At 39.4% G+C, this 18668-nt stretch overlaps 1 protein-coding gene across 8 annotated transcripts in view; it reads left to right on the top strand.

Annotated features, from left to right (window-relative positions):
* Window positions 1-15686, top strand: part of OTUD7A (OTU deubiquitinase 7A) — a 221468-nt gene extending 205782 nt beyond the window's left edge. For all 8 annotated transcript variants that reach the window (XM_026113458.2, XM_026113457.2, XM_026113462.2 and 5 more), the window contains 3 exons: window positions 10088-10202; window positions 10465-10549; window positions 13588-15686. In XM_026113458.2, the coding sequence (XP_025969243.2) occupies window positions 10088-10202; window positions 10465-10549; window positions 13588-15018 (1631 nt within the window). In that variant the 3' untranslated portion in view covers window positions 15019-15686. The remainder of the gene's footprint in view (window positions 1-10087; window positions 10203-10464; window positions 10550-13587) is intronic.
* Window positions 15687-18668: the final 2982 nt, after the last annotated feature.

The raw sequence follows: 18668 nt of genomic DNA, 5'->3' as shown, positions 1-18668 counted from the left end.
TATCCTCTTCCATTTTTTCCCCTCTTTCCAGTGCTAGATTTCTCTATGTAGAATACTTCTAGAGGTCTACAGAGCTGCCAAAGTTATGAGGTAGAAATGCACTTTAGCTCCTTTCCCCTTTTTTTGAAGTGAGCATGCTCAATGCAGTAAAGATTTTCTATCTCTAAACTAATGTTTTATTAGAGCACAAAAAATAAAAAAAGCTGGAACAAGATAACTTTTTATGAAGAGAATACCCAGATCTGCTGGGTACGATGAGAGTAAAATGTTTGAAAACAAATATTCCCTAAACACAGTGTGAAAGAACAGACACATTTTCCTTTACTGCTCTCCTTTTAGCCCACAAACCTTCTGGGATTCTTGGTGCAAATAAATTTTCCACAGATCATTCAAAGTCCTTAGGAAAGTCCCTCCACTTCCATTACCTCCAGGGTCTGACGAGGGTTCTGCACACTTACACAGACGCCTTTCTTCTTTCAGGGACTTCCGTGTGCTGGTGCTTTGTGTTTTTTTCAACAAATGTGTTGAGTTATTTTTCTCATGCTTCTATTCCATAATTATCAGCAGGAAGATTTCTTTAAACTAGACATGACTTGAGAGACATAATAATTCTGAGTTTGTATACTATAAATAAATATTGAATTTTTAATAATAACATTAGGATGCAAAACATTAACAATGTTAAACCTTAGTTGTTTATCAGAGAGTCTACCGAAAGTCAGTGTCCAGAAAATGTGCAGTTTAGAGCAATGACAGCCTTTGGCAAGTGGGTGAAATGCCTCTTACCTTACAGACGGATTATGTTATTCACTTTCTTCATTTGGAGAGGTTTTGGAACAACTTCTGGATTTTCAGGCTCCGGCAACTGACTTTTTTAGCTTCCTTTATGGGTGTGATTGTAAATACAGAGGACTGTCTTCTCCCGTGCTTTTCTCTTTTGATAATGTCTTGTATGATGGAATGAGAGACAAAAATAACCCAGTATAATTTCCAAACCACAAACGTGGCAAGTAGTCAAACCTTTTTTTTTACTTTTACTATTATTTGAATGTGTGAAAGCTCTGATATGTTGTTGCACGGCAGTGACAAAATTCCAATCACAATCCCTTCTTTCACCAAATAAATTTGTATTTTTTTGAAGATGTTTTTCTTTGAGTCATGAGATAGACCTAGAGGACAACTAAACAAGTTTTTCCTCACTTCCTGAGTGTTAATGTGAAATATGCCACACAAATTTTACTTAGAAGAGTTTAGATGATTACTCCTAATGCTTCTTTCATGAATTTGGCAGTTCAAAGGTAAAGTAACTTTTCTTATAAAGACCAATTTCCAATAAATTGATAACAGTACTGTCTGTATTTCAGGTACCCATTATCTCATATCTCAAAGCACCAATTGATCTAAATAATGCAACAAGAAAATATGAAGCAAATGGTTACTATACCTGTGTGTTGCTTATTCCCCACAAAGTTCTCAGATCTCTTTAGAAAAATTAGTGGTTCATTACTTCATAGTGTCTAGTAACTGTTAAGTAAATGAGGGGTGGACAGTTTATATTAATGATTTATGATTTGTTAATATTACTTACTGCTATAATTACTTGGTTATTTGGGTTTCATTTTTTTGAAAGCATTATAGTTATATTTGTTTGTCAATAATAATTCAGCAAACCAGATAGCCACACCAAATCACACTTCTAAACCATTATTTGGGCCTTGTCCTGGCAAGAACATATATACATACATACACCTATGTATTTTTATGCATGTATAGTTTATATATAAACATATAGATAATCATACATACAAAAGTGTCAAACAAATAAAAGCTTTAATGTAGAAGTTAAACTTCAGTCATACTGCTCTTAAAAATATTCTAGATTAAACTGTCAGGTTGTTACCACTGCTGCTTTGCTAGAAAAGTGAATCCTTTCTTAAATTTCTCTTCTGTCTAATTTAGTTCTGCTGCATTGATTCTATATATATTTGCCACTACTTTCAGTTTTAGCTAATTCTCCAAAATAAGCAGTCCAGTAGACAGCTGCATCTCATTGATTAGTGTAATCAGCTGTGTGTTAGTTCCTCTGAATATGTATTAGATTAAAGGGAAACCTGCTATGGCCCATCTCGTTTCATTCCTTCTCTCTTTGTTCCTGGCTTTCCAGGTACCTCACACACGTATAAAGCAGTGTCAAACACTGGCAGAGTTTAGATGTGTCTTTGACCTTTTCAATTTAAACCAAAAATTAAAAAAAACACCAAAAAACACTAACCCAACCCCCCACACACACATCATTAACATATGCAATTAAAAAAAAAATCATGGAAAAAGCCTAGTAAATCCAAAATCAGAGGAACTACTTATAGATTTAGGCAATTTCAAAACAGATTATTTAGTTGTTCCTAAGTATTATACTTTAAAGATTCGCCACCCAGCCTGCCATGAGATTTTGCCATTATGATGCTGTCACAGAACCACAGAACGGTTGAGGTTGAAGGGACCTCTGGAGATCATCTAGTCCAACCCCCCTGCTCAAGCAGGGTCACCTAGAGCACGTTGCACAGGATTGCATCCAGGCAGGTTTTGAGTATCTCCAGAGAAGGAGACTCCACAGCCTCTCTGGGCAACCTGTTCCAGTGCTCTGTCACCCTCACAGTAAAGAAGCTTTTCCGCATGTTCAGATGGAACTGCCTGTGTTTCAGTTTGTGCCCGTTGCCTCTTGTCTTGTTGCTGGGCACTACTGAAAAGAGTCTGGCCCTGTCCTCTTTACACCCTCCCTTCGGATACTTATACACACTGATAAGATCCCCCATCAGCCTTCTCCTCTCCAGACAAAACAGGCCCAGTTCCCTCAACCTTTTCTCATGAGAGAGATGCTCCAGTTCCCTAATCATCTTCATAGCCCTCTGCTGGACTCACTCCAGTAGCTCCATGTCTCTCTTGTGTCCAGTTCTGGGCTCCCCAATACAGTACTCCAGATGTGTCCTCACCAGGGCTGAGTAGAGGAGGAGGATCACCTCCCTCGACCTGCTGGCAACGCTCTCCCTAATGCAGCCCAGGACACCACTGGCCTTCTTGGCCACAAGGGCACGTTGCCGGCTCATGGTCAGCCTGCAGTCCACCAGGACCCCCAGGTCCTTCTCCGCAGAGCTGCTTCCCAGCAGGTCAGCCCCAGCCTATACTGGTGCAGGGGGTTATTCCTCCCTAGGTGCAGGACCCTGCACTTGCCTTTCTTGAACTTCACGAGGTTCCTCTGTGCCCATCTCTCCAGCCTGTCGAGGTCCCTCTGAATGGCAGCACAGCCCTCTGGGGTATCGGCCACTCCTCCCAGGTTTGTATCCTCAGCAAACTTGCTGAGGGGCACTCTGTCCCTTCGTCCAGCTCATTGATAAGTAAGTTGAAGAATGCTGTCCCTATGTGCAATAGTTTATGCTACTAATGTTGTGAAGTGCAAGGTCGATAGTCCCACAGTGTGTGATTGGTTGAAAGCCAGCTGTATGGATTTACATATATCTTTGAAGGAGCACAAACTCAAAAATAGGTGGACAGTTGGTAGCCAAGCTCCTGTTTTCATTACTACGCTATTCTTCTTCTGTAGATGAACGAGAGAACCACTCTTCTTCACAGTTTATCAGGCTGCACAGTTGGGACAATATTGCTTACTTCCATGTCCTCACTTGTGTTGAAGCATAATTAATTTAAGGGAGATCTTTAAGATTCTTGATCAATAATGCAAATTATCATTAGATAGCACATACTTCCATAAACCATTTTTCCAGTCCTTTCATATCAAAAAGTTCTATTTTGATAATTGGAAATGACTATTCACTGTTGCCATTTCTCTAAATACTACTGTTCTGTATGCTGAAGATTTTCATACACAGGGAGCTGACTGTATTTTTAAAAGCTGCATCATACTGCAAAACTTGTTTAAATTTATGTAAATGTGGGTATAAAATGAACTCATCTAGCTCTCTTCAACAAATTCTTGTGCCAAAACCTCCAGCACAGAAAAAGCGTACACATGTGGATTTCTTGTGTCTCGGATCAAACTTCTAATTCTAGCCTGCTGTGAGTAAGTCATATCCAATTAAGTTTCTAGTTCTGCTCTCATGAAATTCAAAGCTAACAGAAAACATATCAAGACAGGTAGAACTCTGATGAATGTAAGTCTGTCTTTTCTCTTACTGCAGTGAGGGGAAAACTGTTTCACCGAAGATGTGGTGAGGCTTTAAGAAAAATTAAGAAAAGTTTTGCAAATAGGTATAAGTCCTCCCTATTTTTCCACCTAATGAAATCACAAAGGTGGTTTATACCCCTAATGATTGCATATACTTGTGATGTAAACACTGAAGTGTGTACTGGTTGTTGAGAGCTCCCAAGTGAATTTCATTTAGTCCCTCTCCATAGAGAGTGGTTTAGAGGCAGCTAAACATTCTCTATTTAATTCCATAAACCTATGTATATTTCATTTGATTTTGGATAAATTAGGCTTTTCCCATGCTTTCAAGACAGTAAGCATGCTGCAGTTATGCAAAGTTGTCACTAGAGAGAAAGATGTTCATTAAAATGATTAAAAAGAGGAAAGAAATTCTTGAACAACAGAAATTTTGTAGATGTCTTTGTGCAAGAATTTGACCTCTAGTAAGTCATCCTTCATGAAAGGAACTGAGATTTTTTGGATGCGCTTGTACAAGATGGGCAATGTTCTATAAGGGCTTGCATGTGGTATCGCCAAGCTTGGTGAAGATGAGACTGAATTATAACATGGAAATGCAAAAAGATTGATCTGAATGTCAGACAGCTGATGGGAAAAATCAATCCCATCAAACTATTCAGCCTTTGGTGGAACATGGCTATTTCAGGGATTTGCAGGTAGGTGCTTGGCAATCGGTCTGGTCTTTGCATTAAGTATAATGGAACATTGCAGATGTTTTCCAGGCCTCAAAAATCTATGGAAAACACTTCTCACATAGAAACCATTTCCTAAACAGTACACTGAGGTACGACGTGAAACACCCTATAAGAAATGAAGGTCTGCAAAGCAAATTCATACCATTTTCATGAAATAATATATGAATGAAGACAGGAGTTTCAGATAGCCCTTTAAGTGGTACTTTGTCACAGCTGATGATCCTAGCAGGTATCTTGCATCCAGGGCTGGCTGCAGAACATGCCTCCATGTCATTCAGTTTTCATCTTTTGTAGTTCCAAATTCTGTTGGTGGTGAAGCAAAACAATTTCTGGAGTAGGCAGAGTCTATTTCTTCCCTGCTAACCACTGGGAGCACGATAATATCAATAGAGTGACAGTGATATCATTTTTTTCAAGCTGGTCTTTCTGTCTTTGTGCGATACTTGATTATCACAGGTCTTACAAGAACTGATATGCCTAGATAATTGGACTGCGAATACATAGTACTTAACTATCTCATTGGGATATTGTAATAACTGTTGCACGCAGGGTAACTCTGCCCCTCACCAAATACTTTGCTACTGTGGCATCTCCTGAGTGACATGATTGCCAAAAGATAGCAAATGCCACTCAGCTACTCATCCTGTCTCTCAGTATGTGTTACAGCATTCAGTGATACTCGTGGGTGCCACCTACTGAAATATGCCTAATGTTACAACCCATATGTTCCTGTTATTTACATGCTGACAGGAAATTTTGATTTTGGTAACAAGGTCACATAATTGATTTCTCCTATGTGTGCTAGCAGTAATGTTAGATATTCTTCTGGTGGCTAGACACAGTCTTTCTGTGGGCTGTTCCTAGGTTTGTAGTCACCCAGGAAAAGTACTAGGAGAGAGTAAGCCACCGAAGATCCAGCAAGTCATCAATAACATTAAAAATTGGCTTTCTTTATATATGAGTTCAGCCAGGTTAATTGCAAGGGCATTTGGATCAAAATAGTGTTTATTTTGTATGATCTGATTTTAGGTGTTACTGCAATTCCAAAGGGGACTTGAATACACAGGTTCCAATTCTGTGGAGCAGCAAAGAGCACTTGTCCTAAATCTGGGATGTAGGGAATGCTGTAGCTGTCAGCTGCCAAGCCAATTGCTGTTAGAGACCGCAGCAGTCTAATAGCTAGTGCAGCATTACTGTTGTCCTCCACATGCTGTGACGGGAAATAGGTTGGTACAGGGATGCTTCAAGAATGCCTTGTTTGTTTGTTTGTTTGTTTGTTTTATCTTGCTCCCTGTGTTGGCAGCTGGTCATGGAGGAAGGGAGAGCCACAAATTTCCAGGGGTCATAAAGCAATGGCATAGGTGCCACAAATTGCATGTGGCCAGATTTTGAATTGTCAGAATGAAGCTGAGAGCTTGGAGCTACCACTTCTTAAAAGAGCATCTCTGACAACCAGGTTATTCATTACTTAGTCATACTATTTATGAGAGAGCCTTCATGTTGCCAGATGTCAGGAGCAGCATCTGAAGCTGTCAGAACTGCTCCACACGCAGACGTACGTGTTTATGCTGTTGAGAAGCTGTCTTGTGCAGGAGACAGGTATGTCCTCTGTTTGTAAAATATGTGCGGTCAGGTAAGTGCCGATGTGAACCTCTGGAGTTCCACCTTGGCATGAAGTCATGCAGCAGATCATTTTGAGCATTATTATAAATGTATATAAAGAGAGAAAACGTGCTGATAACCTTGCCGGGTCTCAAGTAACATCCTGTTATCTGAAGAGGATTTAAAACACATTTTAACATGTGTTCTGGTTACTTGCTTTGCCTAGTGCATAGCTGGCTTTAGTGACGCTTAGAGCATCACTGAATGCTCTCTTGTTTTGAGATCTACAGCATCGGATTAGAAACCCACCAATACTTTTGTCTTCATACAGGCTATTTATGCAGGTATTTTTTAACTTGTTCATGTGCTAAGGAAAACAAAGAGTAGTTGTTAACCATCCCTGAGACTGCTTCATGGAAGTTAGAACTTGCCACGCTCCCATGCTTGTCAGGCAGTCGGCAGTGAAATGGCTCCCTGTCGGCAGGCTGCAGTAACAAGTGAGAGGTGTGTGACAGTGGTTTTTAATAGCAGTATGTCAGCAGCTGGGTCAGCATTTTATTTGATTAGTGTCTGCAGAAATAGCTAAACCGCTGTGCTTTATAGAAGATTAATAAGCATGCTTGTGGCATGAGGATGAATACTAGGAAAAGCTGTGACTTCGCAGCACGGAAGGCAAAATACCAAACGGAGGAATGGAGCAAAGGTCCTCACCGTGTGTGTTAAAACTGACATGGACGAAATAGCTGCAGTTACTTTTGATGTATGCCCGCTGTTAGTGTTAGCACTTAAAGACTGTGTTTCAAACAGTGTGGTTTCAGCTAGAGAGCATCCAAAATCAAGTTTAACTACAGTAATGCAGCAAAGTTGCAAAATCTTTGATTTAGCTGGGCACAGGAAGATTTTATAATCTGTCAGATTTGCTTTAAAAATGAGTGTGATGGGTCTTGCTTGCAGTCCTGAACATCAAAATGCTTTGCCTGTTGGCACTTAGGGGAATCCTTTAAAAAAAAAAAAAAAAAAACACTATTATTGAATGGAATTCCCTGAGAGAGGAGGAATCTCTTGCAGCAAAGGTAAAATTTTAAAACTCAATGTGTTTAGCAGCTACCTGTTTGACCTGGAAGATGATAGTGCTTCATACCAACCTCCAGCTATCCATAGCAGTGAGCAGAGGGTTTACATTCAACTCAGAGCCTAAAAAAAAAAGTTAACAGACATTTCTGTGCAAAGACGGAGACAGTACAGTCCTAATGTGCTAAGTAAGGCGACAGAGTGATGCTATGTAGGCAGTCACCTCTAAGCTTTGTTTCGTACTTAGAGATTAAGATTTTAATAAAACAGGTATTAGTAAACATTTTAATAGATGTATTTTCAGTATCAATAGAAGCAGCCAGCTTTTAAGGGTTGCTTTAAAATTGTTTATGGAAAGTGATTGTTTATTGAATTAAATGAAAACTAGTTAGTCTCAAGTCATTCTTAAAAACCAAAGAAATGCAAATTTATATTCTGAGTTTTGTATCCCAAAGAATGAGATACACCTCTGTGGTAGTTCCTAGGTCCAGGCTTTCCACTGTCGCCTGCTTCAGGGATCGTGTCCCCGGTTCTCTGCCAGTCTGCAGCTGTAAGGGAAGGCGGCGTGCTACCAGAAGTGGGACTGCTCTGTTGTAAACGTTTAATGCAGTTCTTTTCTAAGGTGCTTGCTTTCTTTAAACGGCTGATGTGTTGCATTGTGAAGCCCTTTGTAAAACCAGTCAGTACCTACTATCTGCTTAATTAAGTTAATTGACAGAATGTGGATGTAAGTTTTCCTTTGGAAATGGGATCAGGGAGTTGTGTTCTCAGTTATTCCATCACAGCCCCTTGTTGATATAATTTCATTGAATTCAGCAAGGTGACCCCTCGGATTACACCAATGAGTGCGATACGTGTATTCAGTTGCCAGCTCTGCTGTACCTTTCTTAAGTTCTTGCGCTTCGGCAACTTGTTTTACAGTGTATTTTGAATTGTAGAGTTGGGCAGCTCTATGCTGATTATTCCCACTGAGTTTCTTTAAGGAGCTAAATTCTCTTACAATATTAATTTCCATGTTTCCATCTTAAAGCAGTATCTGAGCTAAAGCTGGTTAATCTCCACCTGTTCTGTACTTCATTTGCAGTTAACATGGAGAAAATACTTCAGGAATTACACATCGTAAGCAGTAGGGGGCAACGTTTCCGTGAAATTTGTAGAGTTTTGACTTATTTCCAATCTGCAGAGCAGAAAATGAAAAACAGGGGGGGGGGTTTTGGCAGTTGTTGTCAAGCTGTCTGAACCAAATACTGACTTCACCATATTAAAAATGCAGATTTTATTTCCTATATTCTGCTCAGTGAGACACAATATTTAACTATAAATGCTGTACCTTTGTGCTGACATTTTCCACTGTATGTTTTTGTTAACAACATCTGTTTTCTGAACTGCAGAAAATACTTTAAACAATATATAACCAATAAATGCAATAAACTTTCAATAATTCTCTGCCATGATGTTGGGTGGTTTCTCCAGGTTTCTTTGCCCCTTGGCTTTGTTGGAATGAATACCTAGGCGAAGTCGTTAAGGCTTCTGATATAGAAAATTTAATTTCTTGATTGGTTGTCAGAGGGACAGCAATGACCTGCATAATTCTGAGAATCCCACCCAGTCACTCAACAGCTTTCACTTTGTTTTCTAATGAAATGGAAGCAAATTGCTGGCTTTAATTAAAGCTTACAGTGCTTTTCTCTTAGTTTATTGATGGTGATGAATGGTAGCCACTTATTTTGTAACATGTGTCACAGTGTAGTCTGTGCGTGCTGAGTATAAAGCAGAGTCATTAAGATATGCGTGAGAAGGCAGAGCCCCAGCAGAGAGGGGAGAGGACGGGAGCAAGAAGCAGCTACGCAGTAATGCTGGGATGTGACAGCAGTAATGGTCTTTCCTTCGGACTTGAGACAGTCCTTAAACCGACCTCTTAACCCATATATGTGTTGATCTTGGCTTCTCAGTTATGTTATGCAGTTTGAGTCCAAAATCCTCGTAACTGCTTTTTGCTTCATTTCTTAATACTGTTATCAATATATTTTTATTTATTTGACTGCGGAAAATGAAGAGGAGTAATACTAACCCAAAAAGGCAAAGGAGGAGGAAAAAAAAGTGTGCGCATCTGTGTCAAAGACGGGAAGGAATATTTCAACATTTTATTGCTTTCTGCTATTCTAATATTCTGTCTCCTGGAAATTTCTTTTGTGCATTACAAAATGGCAGTGTCCTCCCAGAGGTGTCCCCTCCTCCACTGTGACTGTCTCACTCCAGAAGCCATCAGTGCATTCCCCTCTCCCTCTCCTCCTCTTCTCTCACACTTCAAAACAGGGAAGTGGAGCCTGGTATAAATCATTTGTGGTGCTCTGGTTAAAGGGTAAGACACTTCTGCAGCACACTTGGCTTCCAGCCTTTTTCTTTAGCCAGCTATTTTTTAACTGTTTTTCACAGCTAAACCTTTTTCTTGTTTTTTGTTTTTTGTTTTTTTTGTCTCCTTGTTTCTTCTCTACTTCAGCGGTGATCCCCTTGACTGACTCTGAACACAAGCTGCTGCCTTTGCACTTTGCAGTCGATCCTGGGAAAGACTGGGAGTGGGGAAAAGATGACAATGATAACACCAGACTGGCCAAGTAAGACCTTTCTGTAACTTTAGTATTAAGCAGTAAAATGTCTTGAGCCGTACCTGATCTAAGTCTTGGGTCACCTGCTAACAGTGAGAGCTTTGTTCATGTTCCCTTGTCATATAGATGAAGAGATGGGTGGGTCTCCAGCCCAAGGTCGCAGCTCAGGCTGCTGTTACGCTCAGCGGTATAGCCCTTCCCTGTTAAGAAGTATTGCTTTTTGTTTCAGGGAGTTTTTAACTGGTTTGTTCCCTTCTTTTTTCGTCCTCAGTTTGATTCTGTCTCTTGAGGCAAAGCTTAACCTTCTGCACAACTATATGAATGTAACGTGGATACGCATACCATCTGAAACACGGGTAAGGTAAACTTCCCCCTCGGTCTAAACAAGCTGAGCGACACAAGCCGCGCCAGGGTGTTGTGCAGGGTAGGCTGCACGGTCTGGCTGGCTGCCTGCAGCCACACAAGTGTGCTACCACCACAGAGACAAGTCATTCGTGGCTCATTGCCATTGTAGTCAGGCTTATAAATTTTCTAGTTATTAGTTTTAAAAACACAATTGCTTGTATATTTTTTGCAATTCATACTCTATTCTGAAATGTATTTTCTAGTCTAATCTTTCTGTTATTTATTTCAGTACTCCCTGTGGTTTAGAAAAACCTTAAAATAGACCTTTTCTCACCATTGTTTTCTCAGGACTTTGGCTCACTCTCCTAATAAATTGGTTAGGTCACCAATTCCAAATCCTTTCTTTTTTATGAGAATACATTTGGACCCCTGGATAGCTCCCAGTTCAGAGAGCAGCTGACAAAAGGCCGCCACAGACTGCCACTGAACTGGAGCCTGCTTCTTTGGGAAAGCTATTTCAGAACCATGCCCAGCTGGCACCTCATCAGCTGGAAATTTCTCTGCAAATTACACTGAAGAGATTGAGGGGTTAGTCTGGAGGCAAAAGGTTGCTAGGAGAAGATGAAGGTGATTTAGGCAGTCTACACGGATGGGATTTGAAAGGAGGAATGGAACACAAAGGGAAAAAGAGTTTAAGAAGTGGCAAGAGGAAGAAAAAAATCTATTTTTCTTCAGTTTCACCCTAAAGTGGTAGCTACCACAGCAGAAGGAGAGGCAGAATGATCCTGCAGTTGTAAGCTGTGAGCCTGAAAACTAGTGTGACCTGAGCTGCCTTTCCCTGCTCAGACTCCCCACACAAGTACACTCGGGTCATTTCAGCACTCCTTCCCTCCTCTACCAAATGGGTACCAGCGCTGCTCACAACAGGGTGATGGGGTGTGCAGGACACCAGGGACAGAGGCCATTTAAGTACCCAGGGGAGGTAGACATGTAAACACTTTTCTGCGGCAGAAATATATACATCTGCAGAGTTCTCTGACTCTGAATCATTACGGTTAGTTAAACGTTTCATGTTTATCTTTAGCAGATTGTGGCTTTGTGGTGCCTGAAGCCACCCGTGGTGCCTGAATATATTTGTTAGCCATTGCAGCATGTGGGTACACTCAAGCTTTTCATTATTGCACCAGATTGGCCTCCTTTATTAGAAAGAAGTAAAGTCCTGGACTGTGCTTTATGCATTGCTTTAAAAAACAAAAAGCAATAACAAATAATTAGTTTCCAGGTTTGGTTTAGTTCTGATTCTGCTGCAGAGGTCTTTTACAGTTTAGTTTGATTTGCAGCATCCAGAATAGTTAAGTGTTTCCAATCGTTGACAAGATGCATTAGGATTCTCTCAGTCACTTAACTTTTTTGTCGTGGCCCTCTCTGGTGCTTTTTATTGTCTCAGTATCACTATCCATCCGAATAATTAAAGATGCCAATATTGCTGCCTCTTGAGAAAGAAGGATTAATGTAGTATAATGTAATATTAACCACTAGATTTGATTGGGATTAGTTACAGTTTACTTGCTTACTCCTTCTGCCAGGTTCTAAACTGACCAGTCACATACAGAATTCTCAAGATTTTAAAAAGCAGAAAACAACTAACAATTTTTTTTTAAGGTCAAAAATCAAATACCGTTTTTACAAAGCAAAACTTTTCTCAGAGATTGTTATTCTTATACACTCACAACTTCTTTGTTTAGGCAAAATATATATAATTGATAGCTGTTAAAGGTATCATCTTCATATATATATATTTCACAAAACTTTCAGGGTGCCCTATGGACTGATGAAATAGAAATTCTTCTACATTTGCACCTATATTTCCAATATCATCATGGTTGCAATGAACTTGCAGGTATTTTATCAAAATCAAAGATCAAATACCACCTTCTCTGTGAAAGGAATGTCTTTTCTACTTCTTTTAGGTCAGGCTACCAAGTTTAAATTTTCCGTGGCCTTGCAGGATCCTAATTCCACTACTGCGGTTACAGAAAACCTTGCATTCAACCTTATCTGTGAAATTTCGCAGATTTGGTAAACCGGCAATGTCTGAGAGAAATTGCAGAGTTTTGCTAAGCATCAGTAGTGCACTTCAGATTAGAACTGGCTGTAAACTGACGCAGTCATGCAAAACTGCCACTGAGAAACAGCTTTGGTGTGAAGTCTGTTTTGCAAGACCCAGTGAACACAGCCATATTTTATAGTATCCTAGGATCCTTTTGCTTACATTTTCAAGGAAGATGCTCTATGACCTTACCTAAAATATATGTTGGAACTCAGAATTTTGATGTCAGTTTTATCTACCCTTTATTTCTGACGACAGTAAGTATACATCATTGTATTCCTCAGTGCACTCTAGGATAAATATTCAATATTTCAGCCAAGATGTTTAGCTCTGATGTGTTGTAACTTTGATTTTTATGCGCTGGAGACCACAGACAATAAAGAGATTAATTTAAATAAGCTGTTTTGTGAACATCGTAACTTTTGAAATTTTACTATGTACAGATTTGTGCTCTGCATCCTCCTAGCACCTTCCAGTAGAACATCATTTCCCTTCCATCACAATAACAGGAATTTCTTTACATGCTCTCTGTCCACTCCTTGGCTGAGAGGCAGCTTGTTTTGTGGCTGGTTCCAAGTGAACGGCCAGTTGGCTGGTCATCATGACCATGGAGGTCATGCTGTAGCCTCCCCCTCCACAGGAGCACACACATGGGGCGCTCTGTTTTTCAGACACTGATCTTCAGTGTCGGAATGACCTCTGCTCTGAAAGTGGGCTTGAGATGAGCCAAAAGCAACTGTAGGAAGAAGAAAGACACATACTCACCCCAGCCAAATAAGCTTTATTTTGTGAAGAAACCAGTCTAAAATGTCAGTGTAAAAATTAAAAAGTGCACATAAAAAGCAGTATCAAAATCTACATTAGATTTGTTTACTTGCAGCAAGTCCTAGTGTCAAACTGCCTTTGCTGTATCTAATTATAACTAATTTTCCATAACAGGCCCCTTTGGCTCAACCAGAATCCCCTACAGCTTCAACGGGGGAAGATGTTCAGTCTCTGGCTGACTCAATGGACTCAGACCGAGAATCCATCTGTAGTAATTCCAATGGCAATAATGGCAAAAACGGTAAAGAAAAAGAAAAGGACAAACAGAGGAAAGATAAAGACAAAAACCGGACGGATTCAGTTGCCAATAAAATTGGAAGCCTCAGTAAAACCCTGGGAATTAAGCTGAAAAAGAATATGGGTGGTCTTGGAGGCCTGGTGCATGGCAAAATGAGCAGAGCCAATTCAGGGAATGGGAAAAATGGTGATGCTGTAGAGAAAGGCAAAGAGAAGAAGTCTAAGTCTCGAAAAGGGAGCAAAGAGGAGACTGGACAGTCTGCAAGCAGCCCTCCATCTGAAAAGACCACTCCATCTCCTACTGAGAAAGCTGGCAACTCACCCATTGAAAAGACGAACACTAAATCCTTCTCCGACAAGCAGCCTGACCCATGGAAGTACAGCACTGATGTGAAACTCAGCCTCAATATTTTGAGAGCTGCCATGCAAGGTGAACGCAAATTTATTTTTGCTGGCCTTCTTTTGACCAGCCATAGGCATCAGTTCCACGAGGAGATGATAGGCTATTACCTGACCAGCGCACAAGAGCGTTTCAATGCAGAGCAGGAACAAAAGAGAAAGGATGCTGAGAAAAAAGCTGCACTGAATGGGTCATCTAGTAGGAAATTGGAGCAAGAAGCGTATTCAAAAGAAAAGTTAGAAACATCTCCTCAGGATAGGGCATCACCAGTCTTGCCTCAAAGCCATACAACTCAACTGGTTTTAAAATTTAAAGATCGCACTAGTTCCACTCCAGGGTCATTTTCTTCACCTAGTAATGGTGCTAAGAAAAGTGGACCCATTCCGGTATCTGCCCACTATAGCCATACACCACCTGTTCAAAGGCAAAGTGTCATCCATTTGCATGATGTCAACTCCAAGCCATCGAGCTTCCAAGATGATACCTATAAGCCAGTGGTTGGCACCTTAAAAACCTGTGCCACCTATCCCCAACAAAACAGATCACTGTCTTCACAGAGCTATAGCCCAGCCCGGATATCTGGTATCCGTACAGTGAACACGGTGGAATCACTGAGCTATGCTATGCCTACTGAACACAAGTCTCAGACATATACAAATGGGTTCAACACTGGCGATATCAGAGACAGCTTAGAGTATGTTGATGACGATGCTCCTCAAACCTGGTTGAACAATGATAAAAATCAAGGCAGAAGCACAGTTTGCCCAATATATTCCATCCAGCAGAATCGCTGTAAGAAGGAGAACTGTTCCTTTTATGGTCGTCCTGAGACTGAAAATTACTGTTCATACTGCTACAAAGAAGAGTTAAAGCGTCGGGAGAGAGAAAGTAAGGGACACAGGCATTGAGGATTCTTCTGTGACTACTTAGTTTCATCATTTTCTTACTTACAAAGTAAACAGTGTTGAATTGCAGTAGAAGGAATCCTTAAAAGAAGAAAAAAGTATTGATGAGTGAAGAGTGTCCAGCTTTTCACTCTTCTGGGGCGATGAGGAGATAATAGGATTAATTTATCATAAAAATTTGTTGTTTTCCATTTTGTTAGTGTCTTTTTTACATATACTGGTAAGCTGAAGATTTATTTACTCCTTTGTCAGTGCTGTGTATATGTTTGGTCAAAAATTTACTAATGGTGCCTGAATTTACACTGACATCACTCAGGTAGTAGAATGATAGGGGAAGGTATAATACTGGAGATGTGGTGTTGCAGTGGGGGTAGTGTCTGCCTTGTAGACATTTGAAATTCTATAGCTATTATGAGAATATTTTTTCCTCGGTAAAAACTAAATTTTTCATAGCCCCCCTCCCTTTTTTAGAAGGATAGTGATTTTGCATACTGCACATTCTTAACATAGGAGCATACTACATTATTATTATTGTTTGTACTCACTTTAGTCTGAAATGCAATGACTTCAGGAAAATGGGAGTGAAGGTCTGAATTCATGAGGTCTGTAGTTCTTCCTAACTGTGAGTTCGTATCAGTTATTTCTACTTTTCAATAAAAAGGTAGATTTGAGCCATTCTTCTTTGTTCTGAATTTTTAAACAGGTTTTATGAAAACTATATTATGGCTTGCAAGACTTCATGTCTGATGAAAACCGCCACGTAATACAGTTTTGGGCACCTGAATTTCAGTAGCATTTTCACTGCTGTTAAAATGGAGAAAAATATTAAAATCAGCTAAAATTTTGGGGGGGATTTGCAAAATTTGATCACCAGCTAGGAAATTTAGGATCAGTATAGAGCTGAATGAGCTGTTCGTCAAAACAAATGTATTGCATCAATGAATTCTCTTAGTCATCGCCTGGATTTAATCATTTTTATTTATTCATTTCCCAACATTACTGGGTGATAGTTATTGCAAAGATAATTACCTCTAAGCTTTCCTTGAAGACTGTTGGCTCCACCTATTCCTGAGTCTTCTCCTAGAGCGACTAGTGTACCCACCAAGAGGTTGCAAGGTGGCTACAAAATACCTCCAGTATGAGTGCTACTGCTAGCAAAGATTTGTATGAGTTTTGTTATCCATATAGTTGCATAAGTATATGCAATATTTTCAAAAATAACTTTCCTCATAGAAACATTTCTGTAAAGCAAATACCAGAAATGCTGTTAAAGTAGATGTATGAGATTACCAGGTTTTCTTAAATACAGTATTTGCATTTTTTACACCTCTGCACCATCAACCAGCATAATGTAATAAGAATAGATTTTTAGTGTTGTTACATTTGTAAGTAATGGTCGTTTACTCTCTACGTACATTTTTGAAAAAGAGTTCATTCTCTGCAAATAGGTGAAGTACTGCCTTCAAGACTTCTTACTGTCTGGCACCTGAAGGAACACAGCATGAGTGACGTCTGTTCCATCGTGTTCGCTATGCAGTAGTGAACTTTTCTGGCCCCCACAAAATTGAGTCTGATTCTTTTCTACCATTTCTTCACATGCGTGACACCATTTGACTTGCGTACAGTTAATCCTAGTTAGCCTTAAAGCAAAGTACAAAGTAGTCTGTGAAACAAGATACACACACTCATGCAGGTGTGTGCTAACTTCGGGAAAAGCACGTAAGCATTTGCTAATGTCCCACTGAAATTTGTGGAACTGAGCACATGCTTAAAGTTGCCCGTGTGTTTAGGTTTTCTGCTGAATGGAAGATTAAAAAATAGTTTCAAAATAAGTCCCATTAGCTGGTTCCAAGAAAGTCATGGTCTTTGCCATGTTAGCTGTTCCATGAATCCAGACCTGTACTTCGTATTTCTTGCAGTATACTGAGCATACAGTGAATGTCACTGAATTTTGCATTCATTCATAAAAGGGAAATATTGGCAAGCTTAATGAGAAGTTAAAACTCCATGTAACTTCTGTCTTTAAGGTAAGCAGACTCTGAAAACCATGTCTCCAGTTGTGTACACTGGTATACAGTTTCCTATTTTGGTTAACAGTTGTGATTACATATATGTTCTCATTGCCAAAGAAACCTGTGATTTCAGGTCATGTTGAAACAGACCAGATCATGTGAAAACAAATCAGACATCATACTTGATCGTATTTGTTACTGAGATGGAGAAAACTGACAGGATTAAACTTCATGAAATAAAGAAACATTAAAGAATTCTTAGAGCATTAGACTAGCAGTAGCCTCTGATACTCTGAGAACTGCTTCTGTATAAAGCTGTGCTTAAGAAATATTTCATTAGCAGCAAGCTACACCAACCCATGTATTTGAGTCAGTTTTATCCTTTCTAAATGAGGAAAAAAATAACAGCACATACGTAAAAACAAACAATTATCAAGAGATTTTACTGGTTCCTATAATATGTTCCTATAATATGTTTTTAAGAGGTACTACTCAAAAAAGAAAGTTTACAGAAGGTCAATATGTAGATAAGTAATGACTCTGTTCTAAATTATTGAATAGATTGTGACTGTCTACTAGATTATTTTGAAAAATTAATTCATCTTCTGAATATTAACAGGCTTGTCTGAATAGGATAGCAAATTTCATACTGTTCAGTGTCATCCTTAATGCACTCAAATATTTCCATAACTGTTTACCATTACTGGTTTGCTCATTTAAAAAATCTATTATGTGAAATAATGATAGATTGCTTTTCAGTTGTGCCTGTTTCCTCAGAATCCTTTTCTTGGTAACTCCTTAAATAACTTGCTTAATATTACTGCTTTCTTTTAGAACGCTTTTCTATTCTGTTGTTATTTAACATTTGATACTGGAAAGAAGTTTCAGGCCCACAAAGCAATATGACAACTAAAATCTTACCCATGTTTTCCTAGTAGTTGTCTTCTTTTTCCTCAGACACATTACTGTAACATTTTCTTTCTTATTTCTGAACAGATGTCACTATTTGTGGCAGTTGTTTAATGGTGAAACCATATTTGGCATTAAAACAGTCCAAACGTGCAGAAACAGTGCCTACTCAGAAGACACTTATTACAAACTGTGTAATGAATGTCCCATTTAATGAAGAGTCTAGCTGTAAGAGGAAATTTTCTATCTATTTTTATCAGAGATAATTAGCAACTGTTCATGACTTGCATTCACCAGCAAATGAAAGAAATGTCATTCCTTAGCTCGGTGTGAGAAGGAATAACCTTCCAGTCTCTTTTGCGGTTGCACTAAATGACTAACCTTTTGACTGCTCCTTTATTTTTCGTTACATTGAAAACATATGTAGCCCACCGGTCAGTATGTCGTTTTTTGTGCCTCATCAGCAAGAGACCTGTATACTTATTAGAACTTGATAGACTTACCCCTTAGCCCCAGTTGTACAGACAGTTTTGGTTTGGAGGCTCCTGTTTTTTTCATCTGTTGGCTCAAGTGACTGCAATATACATGCATGTTTTCGTATTTTTATGTACTTTTTTTCTCTCTCCTTGATAGTGATTCAGCACTGTTGTCCACTTTTGAAAGGTACAGCCTTTTTCCCAGTAGGCTGCATCTATCCAAAGTAGATCCAAAACCATCTGAAGATATTTAGTT

Source organism: Dromaius novaehollandiae, chromosome 10 (genome assembly GCF_036370855.1).
Source record: "Dromaius novaehollandiae isolate bDroNov1 chromosome 10, bDroNov1.hap1, whole genome shotgun sequence".
Classification (NCBI taxonomy): domain Eukaryota; kingdom Metazoa; phylum Chordata; class Aves; order Casuariiformes; family Dromaiidae; genus Dromaius; species Dromaius novaehollandiae.
The sequence above is the reverse complement of the archived record's forward strand: the minus strand, read 5'-3'. Positions and strand labels throughout refer to the sequence as shown.